The sequence below is a fragment of the Aristolochia californica genome, unplaced genomic scaffold (assembly GCF_029961685.1).
Source record: "Aristolochia californica isolate CCGP_79_NKW_82.1479 unplaced genomic scaffold, dmAriCali1.0.hap1 SCAF_2, whole genome shotgun sequence".
In the NCBI taxonomy this organism is placed as follows: domain Eukaryota; kingdom Viridiplantae; phylum Streptophyta; class Magnoliopsida; order Piperales; family Aristolochiaceae; genus Aristolochia; species Aristolochia californica.
The window spans coordinates 49098853-49124106 of NW_027181881.1; the positions used below are offsets into that span (position 1 = coordinate 49098853).

At 38.3% G+C, this 25254-nt stretch overlaps 1 protein-coding gene across 3 annotated transcripts in view; it reads right to left on the reverse strand.

The window, feature by feature from the left end:
- LOC137957288 (brefeldin A-inhibited guanine nucleotide-exchange protein 5-like) overlaps window positions 1-25254 on the reverse strand; it is a 42844-nt gene that overhangs the window by 15773 nt on the left and 1817 nt on the right. The window contains exons 2-26 of one of the 3 annotated variants that reach the window (XM_068805045.1): window positions 13860-13920; window positions 13322-13574; window positions 12752-12873; window positions 12602-12660; window positions 12387-12444; window positions 12191-12275; window positions 11848-12090; window positions 11681-11739; window positions 11481-11550; window positions 11332-11400; window positions 10985-11107; window positions 10763-10816; window positions 10589-10677; window positions 10328-10424; window positions 10122-10220; window positions 9727-9918; window positions 9225-9335; window positions 8953-9137; window positions 3795-4409; window positions 2955-3372; window positions 2292-2531; window positions 1420-1543; window positions 1146-1294; window positions 352-708; window positions 48-214 (exon numbers count right to left, since the gene is read on the reverse strand). In XM_068805045.1, coding sequence (XP_068661146.1) covers window positions 48-214; window positions 352-708; window positions 1146-1294; window positions 1420-1543; window positions 2292-2531; window positions 2955-3372; window positions 3795-4409; window positions 8953-9137; window positions 9225-9335; window positions 9727-9918; window positions 10122-10220; window positions 10328-10424; window positions 10589-10677; window positions 10763-10816; window positions 10985-11107; window positions 11332-11400; window positions 11481-11550; window positions 11681-11739; window positions 11848-12090; window positions 12191-12275; window positions 12387-12444; window positions 12602-12660; window positions 12752-12873; window positions 13322-13574; window positions 13860-13920 — 4099 coding nt within the window. Of the gene's footprint in view, window positions 1-47; window positions 215-351; window positions 709-1145; window positions 1295-1419; window positions 1544-2291; window positions 2532-2954; window positions 3373-3794; window positions 4410-8952; window positions 9138-9224; window positions 9336-9726; window positions 9919-10121; window positions 10221-10327; window positions 10425-10588; window positions 10678-10762; window positions 10817-10984; window positions 11108-11331; window positions 11401-11480; window positions 11551-11680; window positions 11740-11847; window positions 12109-12190; window positions 12276-12386; window positions 12445-12601; window positions 12661-12751; window positions 12874-13321; window positions 13575-13859; window positions 13921-25254 lie in introns of all 3 variants that reach the window. The other 2 variants (XM_068805046.1, XM_068805044.1) reach the window with 2 other exon arrangements.

The window sequence follows — 25254 nt, forward strand, 5'->3', positions numbered from 1 at the left end:
AACCAAAAAAACTGTACCTGTTCAATTTTATACAATGGAAGTTATACCTAATGCTTTTCAGTAGAGTGTCCCAGTCACTATCACTGAATTGGTGACCTCCAACTTCTATTAGATGTACCAACGCAGCGACAGAAATTGAGACCACAGATTGGTCTGCTTTTTTGGCACAATCCAACAGCAATTCGAGGAGTGGGGGCAGCATAAATGACACCTCCTATGCAAAATAAAATTTTAAAAGAAATCAAAACAGAACAAAAATGCTTGTCTAGATAGTGAAATAAATACCATATTTTTGTTCCATTAGCTGAGCAATTTCCATAAACATAAACAAGCAAATAAGCATAAACATACCTTATAAAAAGTGTTGAAAAGATTGCATAACAACTGGAGTGAATGGATGCTGGATTCACGAAGCCACTCATTACCAGAAGAGACAAGGCCATCTTTACCAGCATGTCTCACATGATCAAAAATTGGGAAGAGAACACGATGAAAGATGCTCTCCCAGAAAGTCGAAGAAAACTTATGACCTCTCTCATTCAGCAAGTCAAACAAAACCTCCAGAGCACAGTTTCTGACCTCAACTCTGTAATCAGAGGTCAGATCAGACAAGCCCGCCAGCATAGGAAACCAATAATGCTCAGTAACATCAAAGTTTGAGTCCACGCTACTGTCCACAGGTTTTAGGGCACCACCAGGAATGAGACCCTGAAGAAGAAAAGACAAAAAAGAAACATAGTTTTAGCCGAACCTAAGCTCACCTTATGAATGAAACGGTCATCTGGAACCAGCATAGTCATTTTCTTTTTCTTTTCTTTTTTTTATATCTCATGGTAATAAAACTGGCAATGCCACCAGGAATTCGTTTATGCAGTATGGGATGCTGATAGCAGTAATAATAAAACATTGACATATAAAATATTTTAAAAGTTTGACAATACACCAGGCTCATGCTAATGAAACAAAGGCTCATGAGTATAAAAAAAATCTAATTTCCCAATTTGGCATGCCAAAGTAAACATAAGCTGTACTAAGATGACAAAAAATAAAAAATTCTCAAGCATAAGAATTTATGTCCATGCTTTTTCTTTGCTACATATTTGAGAAATGAATTGAATAGCAAAATACTTCATGGAAAATCAGACCTCTGTAAGACGATCTTCACAAATTCGTAAGAGAGCAATGGCCTTCAAGCTAATGCGGGGAGAACTTTGATTATTGGCAAAACCAATAAGACAATTAACACAATCCATAAAGCAGTCACCGACGACTTGGTCAAAGTGTTCCAAAATCACTGCAATTCATGGCATAATAGACAAAGGTAATCATGTAACTTCATTATAAATAGAGAATATAATGGTGTCCAAGGAAAAAGTCATACACACACTGCTGCTACCTAAGAGCATATATGGTGCCTACCTTGTTCAACATTTTCAAATGCACTTTCAACAATTGGTTCCGACTCATCATCTGCAGCAGCTGTAAAAATCATAAAGACACTACGCCACCCTGATTTTATGCTTCCAACCTTTGATTTTATCATCTGAAAAAGGTACCAAAGTTAATTTATAATTAGTTTTTTTGCTTTATTTCAGATACTCAATATGTTAAAAAAAAAATTTGAAATGAATATATGTTAAAAATTGACCAGGATCTATCTCAAAATGACTAACCGAAGTTACAAGGCCTCTTCACAATTTTATAAGTCCAGAATTATCCATACCAATAACCTATGTGGGACTATTCACCATGTCCAAATAACCAGTCTCAGACACAGTACACTTATGACCATAGAGTGGCAGGGCTTTTACCCACCAATACTTTTCCTCACATCCAAGCCTAAATGAGCAACCTGACCTAACGCATAGAGAATACATAGTTGAGCCACAGAACAGAAAGAAACCTGGGTTCGGTTGCTCCAGTAGCATTAAAATTTAGGATGGGACTATTACAAAATGATTAGCCAAAGTTAGAAGCTTCTTCCCAACATATATGTCTCAGATCATCAATAGCAATAACCAATGTGGGCTACTCACTCATTACCTACCCCTCTGATACCAAGAAATACAGCCTAAAACATGGACTACATGTACAGATCATAGAATGATAAAGTTCTTTATGCACCATCACAACAAAAGTTTAAGTGGAAAAGGAAGACAATAGATTGAACAAAGCTTTTATCTTTTCTTTAACCAAAAACGAAGCTCTCATCAGTGCAGTTAACTTGATAGATTAAAAGATGTGTATATCAGACTACTTACAACTAAAAAGCCTGTCCAAGTTGGATATACCTGAACAATGCAGTCAACAATGAGACCACGTATAGATTGATTACGACTGTTCCTCATGAGAACAACAAATGGTTTCAAAATATCATTCTGGAAAGTGAAGTTAGTGAGCTCAGCACGTTCCAGATACTTCATTCCAAGCTGCCTTAATGAATCAATAGCATACATCGCAATTTTTTCATCATGGTGACTCCCAGCAGAGATAAAATGGTTAGCTAAGACAGACCATATTCTTGCCCAGACCTGGAATGTTCATAAAGAAAAATGTTAAGCATCTTCACATCATAAGGTAGCACAAAAGTCATCAGTCGGTATCCTCAATGTCTTGCCAAAATAATGTTTGGTTCATTTACCCGACTCAATAGCAGAACACCTGTTTTCACTGATTCTGGTCCAGTTTGGAGACAGGCTTTTGTGTACACACATGGAAGTAATCAGTGTATATAGCTTAGACCATCTAAGCATTTTCTTAGGGTTCCCTGATAACCCCAATGGCTTTTATTTTTACATGCCATAGTTTTGTGTAAAATATATTTGCAAAGGTAAGACAATCTATATGGTGGAGTTTGTAAGAGTAGGTACAAAGTGTTGTGTGTATGTGTGTGCATATGCATAAATGTATAAGTAACAGATACATTTTAAAACAAAAAGAGAGAGAGAGAGTACCATGCGTATTCTAGTCATATTATAATAGCTGATCTCCACAAGTTTCTGCAAGCTGAAAACACGAGCCGGTGTTTGCTTAAGCTCTTCGGCTGATACACCGCAGAGAGCTGTAAAGAACTCCACCACAGAATCACTGTGTAGTTTCACACTGTTCACAAATACTTGTTCTGCTGGTTTCCCAGCCAACTCCTTGAGAGACTGAACTACTGCATCCCTGGATATCTGATTCGATCCTTGCATCACAGTTGAGGCAATAGATGGGGTTGAAGTAATGTATTCCAGCCGAGAAACACATTCCAGAACAGCATTCCAAGTGTCCTGTAGACAGTCTATCCCTAGATCACATAAACCAAGCAGAGTCCTCAAGGCTTCCACATTTTTACTCCGCATCTCCTTTGGAGCATGTAAGAATGTAAATCTGTAAAATGTAATCCAAAATATCATTATTAGAGTAATCATAACAGCATTGACAAGACACTTCCCACAGACATCAGGGCACTTTTTGAGGGTCAATGAGGATCTGACAAGTTTGTGGGAGGGATGAACCACTAGCTAAAAATTCCACAACTTGGAAGGCTCTAGTGAACTGATCAACACCATAAACTTCAAAGATTTAGTCACAAAATTGATAGACCACATTAAAACAATTGCTGCGAATTGATCAAACCACTAGAGCTATTACACAGGCAATTTCTCTTTTTGGCCCTTTGACAATGCGACCTACCTAAAATGGGCAAAGAGTAAATATATGCACAAATTCTCTGGATGACAATGCAGAAAAAAGTAATTGGAAATAATTACAAGCACAAATGGAGTCTACCACTATGACTGTATATTTACCTCACAAGAGATGTCAAGAAGGCATAACGCATGGTATCCATTCCAAGAACACGAGTGATGTGTATTCCAGACCTGAAACCCTCCATACAGAGAACAACTCTGGGCTTATTATCACCTTCCTCCATTGTGACTGAGAAAGCAGCAAGCACAGGCCACCCTACAGCCTCAAGCATTGGCTTCACAAGTTCAACTTGTTGAGCAGTGTAAAAGACACCTCTTTTCCCTCCTTGCTTTTTGAAAATAGCTTGTGTCTGTTTTATAACATCTTCATTCTCTGCCCTAACATCAGTTGCTGACTTTCTTCTTGGAAGAGCCAAATTAAGAATACCGACCAGCCTGCCCCTCTCCTCTCCTTCTGGCCTTTGTTTACTGCTCCTTGTATCATTTTTCATCTTAATTTCTTCCTTAACAATCGAATCATAAATTTCCTCCAGGAGCTCCTTTGGAGCACAATCTTCTGCATCACTCGTAGTGTTCATGCGCAAGAAATCAGACTTAGACATCTTAGGCCAAACCATTGGGTTATGAGCATCAGTATTCAACATAATCACTGCATATGCAAGAACATATGCAGTATCTGCATTCTTGAACAGTCCTGGATTGTCCGCACAATAGCTGCAAGGGAATCACATAAAAGAAAGAATCATTATGTGCAAGGATCACATGAGCTGGTCATGGAAAAAGCTATTCTACAGAAACTCACATATCAATAGAACATAATAACAGTTGCAGGTTCTAACGTTCTCAATATCACAGATCTGATCATGTATCATTCAATATGCATCAGATTTCAAGAACCCTGCCATGGATAAGGGGATAAAATCTTTTCCAGAATGGGTGTAACACAAACGCTGTTGACCACTGAAATCAGCCTGGAGATGATGAATCAGGCAGTTCACCACACACACTTTAAGTTTTTAGTATGACTGCTTATAGAAATATCGATTATTATGAGATAATAGTAAATATTTTAACTCAGTGTAATAAAATCCAGACCAGACTGGTTAGTTGAACTAGATTCGATCAGACCTGGTCTCCCCCCCAAACAATGTTTTGCCATTTCCCCATCATGAAAAAAAAATGCAAAAGGCCCTCCCCAAAATGCAGGTCAAGGGAGAAAGCTTTTGAAATTTGTATTTTTCTCTTTTTTTAGTTTTAGAATCATAATGACACTATCCAAGTGAACCGGCAGCGAAACCCATCAATATGGGTTCAACTGGCAAAATTCGGAACTTCCCAACAATCTCTCATTGTTTGGGAAGGCTTCCCTCCTTTGTAAATTACTCTTTTGAGCTTTTGTCTTAATAAAAATTAGCATCATTTAAAAAAAAAAATATATGGGTTCAACTGGACCTGGTCACTTCATCAGGTTGGTTTTTACAACATTGTTTTGTAAAAGTAAGAGAATGTACAAAAGACTAGCCCAACTAGCTACACGAATAAAAGGAACATAAAACCAAAAAAGAAAAAACTCCCCTATTTGCAAATTTTGGTTCGCATTTAAATAAATTTAGGACCCCATTTGTTGAGGTATTGTCCAAACCCCAAGAGTTTAATTGACGGGGTTGAATTCTCCAACAACGGGAGAATTGGTGAGGATGCTAGTGCGCCCATCGGACCCACCAATTATGGTTAAAATTATTTTTATAATTTTTTTTATTTTTAGTTTATCTTTCCTGATTTTATTGGATTTGATCAAATATTGATCTTATCTATTTTTGAATTTTAAATTTAAATTTTAGTTATTTATTGTTTGTAACAAGATGTTGAAAGGAGCTTTTAAGAGAAATTAATAAAATCTCCCTGTTTCTGGTTTCTCCTTCTCTCCCTCCACTTTTTTTCTTCTTCTTCCCCTTCTTCTTCTTTTTTCTCTATTCTTCTTCTAAATTATTCTTCTCAATTCTCCTATTTCTCATTCCCAATTCTTCTTATTTTCTCTCTATTTTCTTCCTTTCTCTTTCTAATTCTAGAAATTAACCGATATTCGCATATGTCAATTAAAATTCACGCCTCATCCTGCATCAGTCACGTTATGACCTGGCTAATTTACAAAATGGATTTCAAGTTAAGGAATCAAGTTATAAATTGTGACATAGCTAAGCAATTTGGAAAACTTGGGAGTTTGTTTATGCTCAGGAGAGCAACTTGTCACGAGTTAATGAACCATATGCCAAGATGTTCAGCCTCAAAAGAGGTCAGAGGTCTATCACTGAATACTACAGTGAGTTGGTTGGTATCTTGCAGGAGATAAGTGTTTTCCATCCCTTTATTATAGATGAAAGGGAAACAAGAAAACAACATGGAAAGTTTCACATTGCAAAATTTCTAGATGGTTTAGGGCCAGAATTTGATGCTGTTAGGGTACAAATATTGGCCTCATAAGATGTTCAATCATTATCCACAGCTTATACCAGAGTATTGCATGCAGAGAATGCTATTGTAGCCCATGGAGATAAAGTGTGACTAGTGTTTTTGTATCAGCACTAAGTACTCAGGGTTCCTCAGAGTCATCTAGGGGCAGAGGTGGAAATACTAGAAGAGAGGAGGAGATAATGAAGGGAGGAAAAGGTAGAGGTGATGCTAGGCCAAACAGGTAATGTACTCATTGTGACCATACAAACAATTTTCCTGACAAGTGTTGGGAAAAAAATTTGGTAAACCCACTTGGGCCAACTCCCTCATTCATAAGAGCACTAATATATCCTCTGAGCCTATTGTTAATATAGTACCTGGAACATCTAATGAAATGCTGCAATTGATTCAACACATGGCACAACTGAATGTTGCCTCCTCTTCAACATCTATAACTCAGTCTTCAACTCCTACAACCACTTTGGCTAATTCAGGTAAGTCTGCCTTTCGTGTGTGTCCATCCTCCACCTGAGTCCTTGATTCAGAAGCTACTACCCACATGTCAGGTATGTCCACTTGGTTTTCTAATTTAAAATAGTCGACTGCTACTAAATACGTCACATTAGCCAACAGATCCATTTCTCCAATTCAAGGAATGGGTACATTGGTTCCATTGGCCTTTATGTCACCTCAATGTCTTATTTGTTCCTAAATTCCCTCTCAATTTATTGTCAGTAAGTCGATTTACCAAATCAATGAATTGCTTCGTAACTTTTCATCATTTTTCTTTTATGAAGAGTGCGAATTTATTTTATTTTATTTTATTTTTGATAAAGAAGAGTGCGAATTTATTACTAGAAAAGGAAGAAGTACAAACCAAGGGGGCTTCCTATTATAACAGGGATTGGAGAGAGGTACCCAACTTAGCCTGACCGTCAACAAAAGAGTTAGCTGCCTGGGGGACATGAGTTCAGGTACATGGTAAGCCGGAGGCAATATTACATATGAGTAGAAAGATGTCCCAATGTGTCTATGGAGGGGTTGTGAACTTAGCACACCAGTCAATAACAACCTTGGAGTCACCCTCAATGAAGAGTAACCCAGAGAATCTGTCACAAAAGATGATGAGGCCGTTAAGAAGGCCCGCGAGCTCCGCAGAGCCGTAACTTTTTATAGATGTGCATACTGTGAAGTATAAGCTGGATGGGTCTATTGAATGATACAAGGCTAGATTGGTAGCCAACGACAACACAGACATATGGGGTTGTTGTGCTTCAGACTTTTTCTCTTGTTGCCCGTCTATCTTCGGTTTGGATTTTGATCTCTTTTGCAATCAACCAAGGTTGGCCGTTCTGTCAGCTTGATATTAAAAAAAAAAAATTGTACAATGATTTGGATGAGGAAGTCTATGTGGAGCAACCTCCTAGATATGTTTCTCAAGGGGAGATTGGCAAAGTATGCAGACTCAAAAAAGCAATATATGGTCTCAAAAAAAGCCCTCGGGCATGGTATCACTCATTCTGGCATATCCTTTGTTTTCAATATTGTTGGTCAATTCATGGAGTGCCCTTGCAAGGTTCACCAGGAAGCTGCCCAGCAGATCTTGAGATATCTAAAGGGGCACTGAAATAGGACAACTTGTTAAGCCTCATGACCACATGAAGATAGAGGCCTTCTCAGATGCTAATTATACCAGATCTAAGCTTGACCAGGAGTCTACCACAGGTTATTGTGTCTTCTTGGGAGGTAATTTGATAAGTTAGAAGAGCAAGAAACAAAATGTTGTAACTCATTTCAATGTTGAAGCTAAGTATAGAGCCATGGCTCAAAAAATCAGTGAGTTGAACCTACAATAGGATGGACCTATGACCATGTACTGTGACAATCAAGTAGCTATATTCATTAGGCGGAACCCAATATTTCATGAAAGAACTAAACATATTGAGGTAGATTGTCACTTTATTCGAAATGTCGTAATGAAGAAAGAGGTTATCACTCCTTATGTGCAGTCCGATGATCAAATTGGAGAAATGTTTATTGAAGCATTGGACAAACGTGAATTCGAGATATTTTGTAGCAAGTTGGGCCTTATGGTTATATATGCTACAAGTTGAGGGGGAGTGTTAGAAAATCCTTTGATGGGCTATATCGTCATTTTTCACCTACTGTAATGTCCAACAGCTATGTTATCTTATTCTATGTGTTTAGTTTTGTTTCTAGTCCTATTTTCATATAATTTGAACAAGTATACAGGGAGATATAAGGTTTAAGTGGTTTTTAAGTGATAGGGGCATTTCTATAATTTTTACTAAGATTCATTATAAATGGGCTGGGATTGAGCTCGACTCCCAAGGAGATCTTCCCAAAACTCTCATTTTCCACTTCTCTTGTTTCCCTCTCAATTTCTCTCTCTAAACTCTTGAATTTCACACTTTTTCAACATCATTCAGCACATTCAGAGATGGGACTCCCTACCTAAAGCAGGGATCTCGCTTCAACAACTTGTCTATATGAGTATCCCTCCATGAATCCTAATCTTATGAATTTTCAGTTTTAGTTGTCTTCTCTCTACTTTGTTTATGTGGACTTCCTGTCTATACTTTTATACTACAACATTTTAGTTTAATTCATTTTTACATCATTCAAAAAAATAATTGTACAACTATCTTTGATCAAGAAAGAAAAAATATTGAACCATTAGATTTTAGTTTATCTTGAATAATTTTTTGCTACTCGTCAGGACTTTCTATGTTCATCTAGAGTGAAGAAGATTTCCAGCAAACTATTAATACCAAATAAAACATACCGCTCAGCAAATTTTTCCATGATCCGGTCAATCTTTTGGGCTTCTCCAGGGAGGCGAAACCCTCTAAGAAATTCACGAATAGCAACATCAAACTTCAATCCTGAAAACTTCATAGCATCAACATATGCGTGCATGACGGCAAGCGGAAATTCTTCATGTTGCCCCAAATAGTCACCAATCATAGCCTGCAGAAGCTTTTTATGTTGGAGTCAATTCTTTTTATTCAAAAGATAAAAAGGAAAGTCTGAAAAATGTTGAATATGCGCCATCACCTTATCCAGACTTGATGTATTTCTCAAGAACTCAGCTACTGAAGAAGGTCTGCACTCAACCAACTTATTTGATATAAGGTACTCAATGCCCTTTGATGGCTTTCTATTGAACTACAAAATGGACAACCTTTTGACCATCACAAACACAGAAAATTTGATGCCATTAAATAATAGCAGTCACAACAACCACAGACGACGGCAACACTGCTGAAAATAAATTGGTATAGGTTCCATATATTGCACAAATGAAGGTCAACCTCAATAATGGATGCAGACAAAAACACTGCATTTCTTCTCTTTAACAGTAAACACTCTGTCTTTGTAAACATTGAAGGCAACACTAATGCCTACCTTTCAACTATGTGGAATTTCAGGATAATAAGAAATTTTTTGCCTTTGAAGGGGGAAAAAAACACTTTCTTCTGTTTCCGGGGTAAACGAACATCCAACAAAAGCAATCAACGCCCATGGCCACCAAAAGATGCAAAACTAAAATTATTACCTCAGAGATTGCAGCTTCCAATGTAGATTTATGAGCCTTAGCTTTCTCAAACTGACTTGCCACATCCTCTCTGCCTTTTAACTCATCTGCACCACCATCATCTTCCGGAAAAGGGATGTTACTATTATGTTTTTCAGGTTCTTTTCGTGATTTTTCCCAATCCACGAGTGATTTAAGCACATTCACGAGACACTAAGAAAGGATATGAAGTGATACTTCATTAATAAAATAATAGATTAGAGAAAAAAGCAGGAAGATAATACATTAACTAGCCTTGCCATACTTATGCCAATGTCATGGCAGCAATTACTCAATGTGCAGAGTCTATGAACATATGCAAATCAAAAATCAGATCCCACATTCAGATATTGGATGTCAAGACTAAGTCAAAGTACCTGCAGGGATGAACCCTTCATAGAAATTGTTTGCGATGAATTCACTGTATTTGGGTCAGCATTTATGGTCCCTTGTGCTATCTTTGACACTGAATGAACCTTGAAGAAATCAAACCCAAGACCACGTGTAAGCAATATACTCAATATTCTACAAGAAAGCCGATTTCACAATTGTTAGCACTGAAGGAATCATTTTTCATTGTTACCATGCGTTCAAACAGGTTTGGTGCCTCAAGATCACAGTCATAATTAACAAATATGTCAACAAGCAATCGAGGGTCCTTGCAAACTTTCTCAAGCATCCTGCAAGCCAAAATAGTAACAAAAAGAACATCATTACACATATGGTCATTGAGGGTAGCTGATCAGAGCATATGATACGTATCCACATAATCTATTTTTCTCCTAAAAACTGCAGACATCAAATAAGTCCAGCAAGAGAAGAACACAGTTCACCCTATACCTACCTTAGAACACTTGCTCTTTGGTTCAAGGGAGTATCTGAGCTGTCCAAGGATCGTAAAATGATCAAGGGAAAGAAGACACCAACTTCACCCTGAAAAGTAATTTGTAAAAAACAAATATTCAAATCATGGCTGTAAACCTTATGCAAGAATAGGAGCCTACTGTGAAAAACATACCTTAAGACTTTCCCTAAATCTCAGCAGAAGCACAGAGAAGATTCCAGTAGCATGCTGTTAGGAGGGGAGGAAGGAAACCACAAAGAGGTTACACAGTGTGGAAATGTAACAGCCTTCTAAGCAAAGTAAATTATTATTTCAGAAAATACTTTCATACGTGCATGAGTAAATAATCTATGTCAAGTTTGACTAAGAGCGGACAACTTGAAACGCTTTCAGAACCTGGAAAACAGCTGGAGATGAAGAAACACATGCCCTCAACAACGCATAAGAAAGATATGCTTTGACAAAATCAATAAAGTGGAAATTCCTGGTGAAGGAATGATTCACGCCCTCTAATAAACCCTGCAAATATAATAAAACCTCAAGTCTGTAATAGCATACTAATTAGAATTAAATGAACACAAACAACGATACTCAAAAATTAGGGGGACCATATCTGCAAGCAAAAAAATTGCTTTAATCATTTTTTATAATTTTGCACATCATCCAGTCTCAAATAACCATCTCTCTATGCTTTAACACATAACAAATACTACAGAAAAACTTTAAGTTGAATTAGAATCAACCTGCAAAAGTTCAAGAGACAAAAGTCTTGTCTTTGTAGTAACCTCGTCATTCTCTTCTTTCATGCCCATCTGTAAAACAGTATCTACAGTTAAGCTATATACAGCAGAATTTTTAGTAGTTCAATGAAGACAATTGTAGAGCAAAATACCTTACAGAGGGTGCGGAAAAGCAATAAAGCATCACGGTGCCCAATACTCATGCTGTCAAGATCAATCCCACTAGAGAAATCATAAGGTATCACAGATCAGAAAAGCAGGTGAACACAATAAAATTCACACAGAGTAATCACAATATTGTAACAGTAGTACTAGAACATAAAATACCACAAAATTAGCACATTCTCCATACCGTGATATCTTTTTTCCATCCTCGAGATGCACTGCCTTGTCAAGAACAGCTTCTAGACCCTGAACAAACAACTAGACCATTAATAGCACACTATATCATAATACATAACAATTCAGTGCTAAAGACAGAGGAACATGGACCACAGACTAATATTCAGAAAAGAATACCTTGATATCAGTACCGCCTGCCAAATTTTGGAGTTCTTCCATAGATGCAAGAGATGTATCTTTTGCCCGGTTCAGAGAAAGTTCATCTCCTAGGGTAGTTTTCTTCTCATCATGTTCATCCATAGTAATCTCTCCACCTTTTGATTGTAGCTGTTCTCCAGGCATAACATCTCCACTTAAAGAACCACCAGTAGGTGAAGAAGCTACAGTAGACTGCATACCAGGCAAGACATTGCTGACGTTCTGGGACAGAAAGAATGCCTATAAAGATTTTTATCACTATAAGTGGCCAGCAGAGTTAAGACAGATCGACAGTAGAGGCAGAGCACTTAGGTTGCCATACCTGGTCAGATTCCATTCGCCTAAACACAATACTGATCATTTGGGTCAACATTGCCTTAGAAGTTGCCTGATTTATAGGGCTCTTGCTGTGACATCCATAAATGAATTAGAAACTTTTCTATAACATGAAAACAGATAACTAGTATTTCCACTTAAAACTTTCAGATGTGCATATTAGAAAGATAAAAACAACAGACCTGTTTAATGCAATATTATAGCATATTCTGATCACCCCCAACAAAGGTTCACCATGCACTGCATTTACAACTTAAATCATTAGAATATGTAACTTGAATCAAAGGATAAATGCATATGCTTAGTGGTGCAGGTTAGAAAAGCTGCAAATTGAGGTTGAACAACTTAATAATAATACACAAGTTAGCTTACTTCCTACATGTATCCTCTAACATACCTCTGAACTTTGTTGATGCTACTGCAGTAAGATGCACCTTCAGAACTTGCAAGATGGTGCTGCAAATAGCACATAAACGTATCCATAAGATACAAGAATAGCTAGAAAAAGCAGCTGGAGAACAAAACTAGAGATAAAATAAGCACTTACCTGTCAGATGATGAATTATCAATGCATCCACAGATCATGTTGAGAATATCAGTGAATAGTGGAGCATTATGGCCACCTTCTAGACCTGGATCTCCTTCTAGATGATCATATGCAATGAGTTTCTGTGTTTAGAGCATTAGCATCAGAACAAATCCTTACTTATTAACATAGGAAGCAAATGACATGTCTATAGAGAATGCAGCACCATCACAGCCTCGACAAAATTTATATTGAAGTCAGCAAACGAATTACAACACAACATCCAGAAAGGAACATATCACGTTTTTTTTTTATTTAAAAATGATGCTGAATTTTATTAAATCAAAAGCCCAGAAGAGCAAGATTACAGGGGGGGGGAAGCCTTCCAAACAATGAGAGGAACATATCACATTAAACACATGAATTAACTAAATATGCCATTTCAAAGTCATACATGAAAAGACAAGCACTTTGATTAACAATTGAAGTGCTACAGTTTCCCTTTTTCTTTTCTTTTTTTCTTTTTTTTTGAATCATTAGCATGATTTTTTTAGTAATGAAAGCAATATAACTTAGAAGAGAAATACTTACATGCAAGCAATCAAGAGCAGATTCAACAAGCTTTATGTTCTTTGTTTCAAATGCAAGCCGAAGTGGCTGTAAAACAAGTTCTGCATCAGCCCCTTCAAGGGTGCATCCAGCACTTGACAAGAGTGCATTAATATTTGGGCTCAACTTCACTGGCTTCTCACTGTGGTCTGCTCCATCTCCAGTTTCTGAAACTGAGCCAGAACCATCCATGTTGCTTTTGTCTTTTGGTGCTTGGCCTCCACCAGTAGAGATGCTGTTAAAACATAAACCAGATTGAAAACGACTTCAGGAAGCAGCTAATGTGAAGTAAGCAAGAAATTTGATAACCTTCAATTATTGAACAACCAGTAATGTGGTTTTGATAAATCAGAGTTAAATATTGACCCAAGCTCCCTCCCCCCCTCTCTCTCTCTCAACCTTTATCTCTCTATCTCTCTCTCTCTATCTTTCCCTATCTCAATTTCTCTCTCTCTCAATTACCAGAACATGAAGAGTTAATAACAAATATATGATAACAGACAATCATCCATTAACCAACCTGTCATCTTCAGACGAAGGTGCCACTTCATTCGATTGATGACTAATCTCCCTGTTACCGTCTATAGGAAAGAAATGTAAAAAGATTAACAAAGGTCACTAAGAAACAGTAAATACATCTAGAACAAAATGAGGAAAATAAGGAACAGGATACCTAAAACTATGCCACATAATTTAATATGATGAAAAATAATGGTTTCCAAGCTGAAATGACCTGGAACCCAGGCATCAGGAAAAAATTTCCACAACTCGCACATGTAAATTCTCACAGATTTGGATGGAAACTCAAGGGGAATTCTAGGCCCCATAGGAGGTGGGGGAGTCCTACATGTTTACTCTATTCCTCTTGGGCATTGTGAATCTCCAAAGGCAGCCACCATGCTCTTTTTCATGGTGTTCGGTTATTTCAGTAGCATTTCTCATGTCCATTAGTGGTGGAGGGAGATTTAGCAATCATCATCAGATGGTTTTCATCGGGTTACAGCCCTCTGTGGCATTTATAATCTTATTATGATGAGATTTGTTACACTTGTAACTCATTAGATGTTGTTTTGGGCTCATATTGCATAGCAGATTCTTTAGCTCGGCAGGAGTTACTCTTCATCGTCTTGTTGAGATTAATTCATTTCCGCTTGATGTAGGCTGTTTTTTTTATGGTGGGGTGTTTTCAAACCTTTTCAAGATTTTATAATAAACATTTCAGAATCAATGGATTTTTCTTTTTTACATATACATGTCCCAAACTTCTAAGAAGCTTTTACTAATTAAGATGTATTAAAAACCTAACTCAAATTTTAGTAATGTATAAATATTTGCCTCAAAATAAGAGGTTAAATATGAAAACTTAAAGTATCGGGTTCAATTTAGTAGTTAATTATGACAAATTTATTATAACTAATAACAATTGCAACTTACTCAGATAAGCCCAGAAAGAAAAAAAGGGTAAAAAGGAATACAAGAGCAAAAAGAAACAAAAAGAAAAGAAAACAACTATGAAGAAGATTTCAAAGAGACAACTAGGTTCTGAAGAGGGATCCCCCCCCAGCTAAGAAATTCGCCTCAGAATTTGTTGAACGATGCACGTGGAGCTAAGAGATCTAAAGACAATTAGTCATACCAGCAATTCGGAGGAAGTGTTTATCAAACAACTATGGAGGATTAGCCATGCCTTTTCCCCAAGATATTACAGCTGAAGAATTCCCTTCAATAATCAAAAGCCGAGAGAAATGTTTCTAATAGAGAGTTACATTTTGTGGGACCCCTCTGCATTGAAGGCGATTCTAAAGTAGTCATTAATTGGTGTGTGAAGTCAACCCCTCCCCCTGGTGGCATTGAGATACGGTTTTTTATATATGTAATTTAATTTCCCTTCTGAATTGTAATTTAAAAAAAAAATGTATTAATAAAACGAGAGAAATTACAAAATTGGAGGGAGCAAGTCCCTTACAACCAGCGATTGTAGGGTAGCTCCTTGCTTGGCAAGCAAATCTGCTGCCGAATTTGCGGATCTTGGAATATCAGACCAAATACAAGATACAATTGAGATAATTTCTAAAATCTCCCGAAAGGTATCCCAATGCCGCCACGGGGGAGGGGATGCACACTCACACCATCCAATAACCACCTTTGAGTCCCCTTCGATATGAAGAGGACCGATGCACTTGTCTCTGAAAACGCGGACACCGGAGAGGAGGCCATGAAGCTCTACAAACGTAGAGTCGAATATGCATAGAGGGCCGGCATATGAGAAAAGTTGATTACCAGAATGATCTGAAATAACTCCTCTGAAACCAGAAATCCTAGGATTACCAAGAGAAGAGTCATCAAAGTTTAACTTAAGGTAACCGAGTTCAGGAGGAATCCATTCCTGCAAAATCGGGACCTTTGTCCCAGAGTACATCATAGCCAAATTTCTCCAGTTTTCACGGATAAGGGTGCCCAAAAAAGAGGAGAAAGATTTCTTAGTCAGAAGTAAAGTAGATAAATGACCCACCACTTGGTCCGCAATCCGATCTGCAGATTCACTTTTTGCATCAAATCGTCTTCGATTACACTCATTCTAAAGCCCCCACAGGATGAAACCAACACAAGCAGAGAGCATCATTTTTTCGATGCTAGGCAGAAGGGTACCAGTGAGCGACTTACTGAACGAGAGTAGATCAACCGCCATGCAGAATTGTAACCCCAACTTACTAGGTCAGCTGATCATCTAACTGACACTCAAGCTAAATTGGGTGTTCCACTCCAACAACTTGTTGTGGAGGAAAGCCCTTTTAGCTAGGCATTGTACTATTTTCCTCTCTTAATAATTTACATATCCTCATTCAAAAAATAAATAAATAAATAAATAAATAGAGACAGTTACCCTCAAGAACAACTCTTAACTTCAGCCACTGTAAAGCCCACCTCACTAAGGAGTGAAGAGAAAGGCTTTCGTGATTTCTGATGATTCCACCAATTCACCTGGCCCTGTTTTGCCACTTGAACTCGAAACAAATTAAGTTGAAGATGGCTAAATGAAAGAGGAGCCCAAGATTCCATAAGAACCACCCAGGCAGGATAGTAAACAGGGAAGTTTATCCAATTTAATTCCAAGGTAAACCCTGTAAATCTTTGAAATCTTTGGATAACTGAACAAGAAAGAACCAAAGGAGTTGCCTTTCAATTACCACACCGAAAAAACTATTTTTATTAAAGAAAATGCTATCATTTCTTTCTAACCAAAGGCTCCAAACAGCTGCAGCACCAAGTCATCAAAGGGTTTTTCCCAACTTCAGTAAAGATAAAAAAAAAAAACTGTAAAACCTAATCAACAAGTTTTTCGGAGAGGCAAGGAAGAAACCAAAACGATGGAACCCCTAATCTCAGCAGCAAAAGAGCAGCGCAGAAAAGAGTGATCAATTGATTCTTCATCAATATTGCAGAATCTACAGTTCATCACTACAGGCTGAAAGGCAAAGTTGGTGGTCACAAGGATGAATTTTCCCAAAGAACAGTCCAGAAGAAGACTTTAACAGTTGGAGGGTGGATAAATTTTCAAGCTTTTGAATGAGAGTGAGAAGTGAATGCACTTAAGTTTTCAAATTTACCATAAGAAGAGTGAACAGGGAATTTACTATATGAAACAGGAGTCACCCTTATAGTAGAATAACTTCAACAGGGATCGAAGCTTGTTAAGTTCATTAATATCAAGAGGCTTGTTATCAGCTACACGTTAAGATTCCAATTATCATTTAAAAAAAAAAAGAAAAAAGATTCCAATCATCATTCACAACAGACCAGGAGTCTTTAACAAAAATTTCAGTATGATGCCCAGTAGAGAGGATCAAGGGAAAGTCTGAAATACAGGGCATTTCAGTCCATCATCATTCCAGAAACAAAGGCAGTGTTTGGCACCCTGTTCTATATAGGCCTTCTTGAGAAGGCCTTTATCATAGAGTTCTGCTCTATAAGGACCTCCCTATGAGAGGAAGTGTTGTTTGACTAAAACTAAGAACTGCATTACATATATAAAAATTATGCACTAAAGTTACATTAATATGGAAAGAGAATGTTGTTTGCCACTAATGACTGGCTTGCATCTCTATGTCGATGCTGCTGGTAAAGTCTTTAACCATGCCGGTTCGGATCATTGACCCATCCAGTTGACACAAAGGTTGAGCGTTGGGGTGCTAAGTGATTTTGGTTTGAAAATTCTTGGCGCTCAGATGCTGAATTTGACACATTGATCTCGAACTGGTGGCCCAACCTATCCTCCTCCGGCCCCACTCACTGACGCTTCCCCCGCGAGCTCCAAGACTTAAAAACCAATCTCAAATCTTGGTCAACCAACCGGAGTGCCTCCTCACTGCTGAAAGAACCTCTCTCCTAAGCCGAGTTTCCTCCATTGATGATATTGAGGAACAACGAAGTCTTACCTCTTATGAATTTTTGCTCAACGCTCTTCTCTCGTAGGCAACTTCCATGCCATTTCCAACTTGGAGCGGACTAAATGGAAACAAAGGGCCCGTTTTCGTTGGTTGACCGAGTGTGATGGCAATACGAAGTTTTTCCATGTTGTCGCCTCGGCCAAGCATAGGATCGACCGAGTCACCTCTCTCCATGTCGATGAAGAGATCACCTCGGACAGATCCTCTAGTTTTAACTCCATTCTCAGCTTTTTTGTAGGTCTCTATAAGTAGGAACAGCCTATCCACCCCACCATCCAACGCACCAATTTCAACAAGATTTCCCCCCCGTTTAGCTACCTTCATCGAGCTTCTCTTCTCAAAACACAAGATTGAGTCCACTGCTCTTGGGATGGCTGCTAAGCTTGCTCCAAGGCCAGATGGTTTTAACAGTGAATTCTACTGAAGATTCTTCTCTATTTCTTACAAGTTGACAATTAGTTTTTTTTTTCATTTTCCTAATGGTTCATAAGATCTTCTCCAACATTTTTTGTCTTTTTGTTAAGTTTACGACAGCAAACAACTCACAGCATTTCACTATTTCCATTTCCCAACTGTGTCCTATTTTAGTTGCAATGATTTGGGAAAATTCCCACTTTTGCCTCTTTTCTTTTCTTTTTTCTTTTTTATGTTCCTCCCTCACCAAATTTGAAGTATGTTTGTTAAGTTTGGTCCAAGGCCCAACCCAAAATGACTAGCAAACTTAGGAAATTTTTTTCCCAACTAATAAACTCAAGATTTTTGTCCTCACTAATCTTGTGGGGCTATTCCTTAACACTCCCCCTCACGTGTAAGCCCTCTTTTGTGGTTCTACAAGTGGATAATTTAGGTGTAGGCCCTCTTTTGTGGCTCTACAAGTGGATAATTTAGGTATACGCCCACATACGAGTACTTGCTCTGATACCATGTAAAATATGTAATTTAGGGAGAAATTAGAAGAGAAAATATGTGGTCATTCTATGTTCCTACTTAAAAGGAAGACTGGTTTGGTGGTTTTGGTTGTCTATATAGATGATATTGTGTTATCTGGTGATGATTTTGATGGCATTACAGAAGTTAAACAATATATGGATACACATTTCTAGACAAAGGATTTGGGCTCTCTCAAGTACTTCCTTGGCATTGAGGTCACTCGTAGCAAGCGATGTATTATTCTTTCTCAGAGAAAATATATATTGGATATGTTACAGGAGGATGGTTTATTAGATACTAAACCCATAGACACCCCCATGGAAGTTAATCATAATCTATATGACACCCAGGTCCTACACTCAAGGATAAAACTCAATACCGACGATTAGTAGGTAAATTGATCTATGTTATAGTTACCAGGCCGGATATCTCATTTGTTGTGGGAGTTGTGAGCCAGTTCATGGAAAATCCTCAAAAAGTCCATTTAGAAGTTGCTCAGAGGATTTGAAGTACTTGAAGGGTGCACCTGGAAAAGGTCTTCTGTATACTCAGAATGGGAAAGTTGATGTACTTGGGTATTCTGATGCCGATTATGTTGGGTGTAAGATGAATAGACGTTCAGCATCAGGCTATTATTGTTTTATTGGAGGCAACTGTTAAGTTGTGGAGCCTAATCAACGTCCTACGCTGAGTCAGTACACGGATCGACCTTCGCGGTATGGTCATCGTGGGCGTTGGAAGGGGGGAGGGAAGCCCCGCTCCTGTCGGTGTGGGGGCAGAGCCCGCGCCCCGGTCCACAATATATTAACTGTTATTTCATTAAGAGCAGTTTGGGAATTTCACTCTTGTAAAATGGTTGCCCTAGTTTTCTCTTTATATTGGGGTGCGCCGCTATTAAGGTTTTATGATTATCATCACCGAGAGGGAGCTGGAGTTGCAGCCTGAGAGAGGTTAAAGAAAACACCTGTAAGTGTGTGCGATTTCTCTTGTAAACTATTTTATCTTTATAGTGGATTACTGCAGCGGCGGAAGACAAGACGTAGTCTCACCTTGAGGCGAACCTATATAAATCTTGTTGTTATTTGTTCTCGTTGCTTGCTTGTCCTTCTTCTGCAATTATTGTTATTGCTCTCGTTAGTTTGGAATTAGGGCGTCTAATTCCTAACAGCAACCTGGTAATGTTGAAAAGTAAGAAACAAACAATTATGGCTAGGTCCAGTGCAGAGGCCGAGTATCGAGCAATGACTCATACAGCTAGTGAGTTTATGTGGATTAAGTTTGTGCTTCTTGAGTTTGGTTTTTTTTCTTACGAATGTCTTCAAAAGGATGGAATGTATTAATCTCTTGTAGTACTCCCCTCCATCTCAGCGAAATAATTTGTTACTGATTTACCTCCACACTTCATATTAAAGAACTTCACATATAACTCATAGATCCTTAACAAATTACTTTCTTGAGACAAAATGGAAGCCAACATAGTCCACATTGCCTTAGTAGTACTGCAACTCAAAATCTGATCACTAAATCTAGATTCCATACTGTTGACCAACCAGGTCATTACTAAATTATCTTTTGCCACCCAATCTTCACTAACATGTACCAGGGGATCATCAGTAATATATATTTCCATTCTTTTGGCCCTCAAATGCATCTAAACTAATCTGGACCAGTTTACATAATTCGATCCATTCAACCAGATCGTAGTTATCTGAATAGACTAAGAGAATTTCACATTTATGCTTTCAGCAACCCGTGTGTTAGAATCAGCCATTAAACATCACCAAACACCACAATTCAATACATTAGAGCTTCATTTAACCAAAGGGAAGCACTTTCCCCAAAGTTCTATGCTTGCGTAGTCACATGGGCCCCACACCGAATTCAATTAGGGCAATTCAGCACCCAATTCATTCAATTTAAAACCAATAGTGATCAATTCCACCAATTGAGACCACAAATCCATGAAAGAATTACCTAATTGCAAGAAACTACGATGACGTAGGCTATATGGATGATGACGCAAGCATTGGGTTGATGACGCAAGCAGATTTGAGAAATTTCCTCAAATTGGGATCATCAAACACTTCTAAATCCCAATAATCAATCAAATAGAAGCAATAATCATTAGCCAATAGGCTAAGATAGAAAAAAAAAAAAAAGGGAAAAATAGAATTTTTACCCTACCAGTCCAGAAATATGGGAAAACCCTTTAAGGAGATTGCTAAAAATGGAGAGAAGATCCACAAAATCGAAAGAAACTTGCCCAAGACTTGCATTACTGCTCTGATATCATGTAAAGTTGGGTCCCAGGCCCATCCCAAAATGACTAGCCAACTTAGGAAGCCTCTTTCTAAGTTGGCTAGTCATTTTGGGATGGGCCTTGGACCCAACTTTACACGGTATCATAACAGGTACTCATATGTGGACCTACACCTAAATTATCCACTAGTAGAGCCACAAAAGAGGGCCTACACGTGAGGGGGGTGTTAAGGAATAATCCCACATGGATAAGTGAGTACAAAGATCTTGAGTTTATTAGTTGGGAAAGAGGTTTCCTAAGTTGGCCAATCATTTTGGGATGGGCCTTGGACCTAACTTTACAATGATCTACCACAAAAGGAGAGATACATCCAACAAAAGGGAAAGCCTAAGGGGCTCAAGTGGGAAATACATTCCAAAAGAAAAAAGAACAAATAAAATGTGGCATTGCTAGAAGATCTCCTCTCTTGCCAAGTAGTCCATGACACGATTCGCTTCCCTAAGAATGTCAACTCATTTCTATTAGAGGTGATCACTATGTCAAGAATCTCACTAGAATACTTCAAGAGATGATAAGGGGATGAGCATCCCCGTGCTTAGTAAATACATTAAAGTCAATTCTGAATAACTTACAACCTTAAAGTTAGAACTCCAATTGAGCCTCAGTAGAGCCTTCAAAAACCGGCCATGCAAATCTTCAATGACACCAGACCAGCCCAAGCTAGATATTTTTTTTTTTAGAAAATTGTGGGAAATTTATTAAAAACACCAAAAGGAGAAAAGGGGGAATACAAGTAAGGTCAAAAAAGCCCAAAATGCATCAAGGGGGGTCAAAAATCACAATTACATTGTGTTGGGGGAATTCCCCTATCTGGCTTATTAATCCACCTCAGTGTTGGCCTCACAAGGTACGTGGGACCACTCGACCTGGATTGGGAGGCAGCAATGTTTTCAATCTCTAAAAACTGTAGACCAAATCTCCAAGCATATTTGCTATCACTCTTGCCCCAAGATATAACTGTCTCAAAGTCTCCTTCCACGATCACGCGCTGCTTATATATTCAAAGAAGGCCAAGGACCTTTGCTGAGGTCGAGTCTGTGCTCCCCATAGCACAATAGTAAGATAGAAGGGTCAGGCCAGAGTTGTTCTTAATGACTGCTTCTAGACTCCCAAAAGAACTCCCATCAAAATTCATCTATAGAAAACCACAAATTTGGGAAGGGAGGACCAGTTTGCCAATGCCTCAGGTTTATAGAAGGAGCATACCAGCAAAGATTTCCAGTTTTCCCAAATAACAGCAGCCACCAACTCATCTAAGTCATGAATCAGCTTGGTCCATTGCTGCACAGCATGAACAGACTTCTCAACAACCCCCACCCCCAAAAAAAACCCTCTTCCCAAATGGATTTCAACTTGGAAGTAAGTCATTGTGTTCCAATCAGAGCATCCAAGTAACAGTAGCAACAGTCATCCGCACAAGAAGAATGCCCCCAGCCCACCCTAGATTTCCTTGCTAGTTCTCCTCAAAACTCAACTTCAACCAACCAATTTCTAGGCACGCATGACTTGGACACTTCCTCCTCCAGGTTACTTTAAATTGAAATTCAAGGGGAGTTCTTGTGGAAACACCTCTGTCTGGCTGGCATTGGGAAGATTGTCAGGAATCAAGAGGGCCACAAGCCTCTTTCATATTCAGGTCCTATTGGAGAAAGGGATTGTACTTTTGCTGAGATCACCGTTGTTCTCCAAGGAATTCTCCTTTACAAGGATCATTTCTCTCTACCATTAAATATTGAAGAGATTCTAACATTGTAATTACATGGCCACAAGGATCATCAGAGTCTTCATAGATTTTTGCCAAGAATGGCTTAGAATTAATGACCAGCTCACTTGCTTACATGTAACTTGGCCACATGTGCACTGCTCAGCCAACTGTGTGGCTGATACTTTAGCCAAGGACGGCACATCACTGCAGCATCTTGTTGCGAATGACAAATCCATCCCAGCTTTTATGGGCTTCTATTTGCTGTACATCAAAAGGCTTACGGCCAGCTTTTGTATTGTGCACTTCTTTGTTTTAATACGATTTTCACATCATACCAAAAAAAAAAGTTCGTCTAGGTACTAGGTCAGTTCTCTTGCCTCCAAAAAAGTGAAGCCATAGAAAGCTACATTTTAGGACCACTTTAGAGGATACCTCTTAAAAAATATATTGCAGCATTTGCACCCAAGGCTTCATGGAGTTTTGATCATGAATGACTTATAATTGATGACCTGCTCAATGGCTTACATGTAACGTGGTGACATGTGTACTGCTCTGCCAACTGTGTGGCTGATACTTTAGCCAAGGATGGCACATCATTGCAGCATCTTGTTGCACATGACTGATCCATCCCAGCTTTTATGGGCTTCTCTATTTGCTATACATCTACTTTTTGTTAAGGCCTAAGGCCAGCTTTTGTATTTAGTGTACTGATTCTTTGTTTTAATACAATTTTCACATTATCCCAAAAAAAAAAAAAGTCTGTCTAGATACAAAGTAAGTTCTCTTGCCTCCAAAAAAGGCAAGCCATAGAATGCTACACATTAGGACCAGTTCTGGGGATGCCTCTTAAAAAATATATTGCAGCATTTGCACCCAAGGCTTCTTGGAGTTTTGATCAAGAATGGCTTAGAATTAATGACCTACTCACTCACTTACATGTAACTTGGCAACAAGTGCACTGCTCTGCCAACTTTGTGGCTGATACTTTAGCCAAAGACGGCAAATCACTGCAGCATCTTGTTGCACATGACAGATCCATCCCAGCTTGTATGGGTTTCTAGTTGCTGTACAGCACTTTTGATTAAGGCTTATGGCCAGCTTTTGTATTTAGTGTAATTTTTCTTTGTTTTAATACAATTTTCACATTTTTCAAAAAAAAAAGTCTGTCTAGGTAATAGGTCACTTGCCCCCAAAAAAGTGAGCCATAGAAAGCTACATTTTAGGACCAGTTTAGAGGATATCTCTTAAAAAACATATTGCAGTATTTGCACCCAAGGCTCTCACATGTAGTTCTTTTGGTTAGCTGTCACAGATACATTCATACTGCATATCTTTTTAAAAATATGACTTCAACCTAAGCATTTAGGCTCCAAAGTTCAAGTTTGATTCCATGTATTTGGTGTCAGTAGATGTATGAATGCATAAAACTCAAACAGATGGCTATAATGGCTAGCCTTTACAATACCAGACTGAATGTCAAAGTCAGTAGACACAAGCAAGAGGAATGGTGCCAAGGCTTTCATTTTCCTTGAAAAATTTAAAATTTTGAAGGGGAAAAATAACAAGGCAATTCTATGGTAATCATCCCCAACCTAAAAAATCCTAGGATCATCAGGAAAGTCCTCTACAGAAATCTCTGTTACATATCTTCACAGATTTGCTACATACATTACAACAAGATTAATGAAATTTTTTCTCCACTTCACAACAAATCCAATAGGGCCATCGTGATTCTACAACTGCTGCAAAAGTTATAAGTTCAAGAAGTTGAGTGTCACTACTTCTGGTCTAGCTACAGAGGTTTACATGTTGGCAAAGTTCACAAGGTTGACTCCCGTACCCTCGGCCATTTTCTTATGAAGATCCCCCACCATTTTTATTTGTTTAGTTGTGCATAAAAAACAAAAGGCTCAATAAATAACACTTAAGGTAAGTATAGTGTATATTGACCTCCCTAAGGCAAGTACAGTGCATATTGATCTCTCCAAGGTAAGGTTTTCCTCTGCTGCACAGTCCAAGAAAGTAAAAATTCCCAGAGGAAAGGGTCTCATTTGAAGTGTTTTTCTTGAGACAGTTTCTAGTATGTATCATATGGATGCTGAGGTGACCACAAGATATTCACTCTGAACTGCCAGATCTGATCTCGTTTTGCATTCTGCACTGTGTTGGTTGATCTAATTTTGAAGTACCTGCTGCCTAGTTCAATTTATTAAATGTAAACCTTGATTACCACTGTTTCCACACTTCTTGAGGAGTATTGAGCTGAAAATGAAAAGATGCTTTCAGTGACCATCTCAGTGGGATCCGTAGAGGTAATCATGGTATGTAGCTGACAGTGATATTTGGGGGCTGTATTCATTATTAATTACAATTTTCAAGATTTGGCCAGTTCAGGGAGAGGATCATGTCTATCAAACAGTTTCCTCTTTAACTTTCCCTTCTTCCATTCCAGAGTTGAACTCCAGATAAGAGCTATAATTTAAATATATGCGAGTCCAAAGGTGAGGCAATT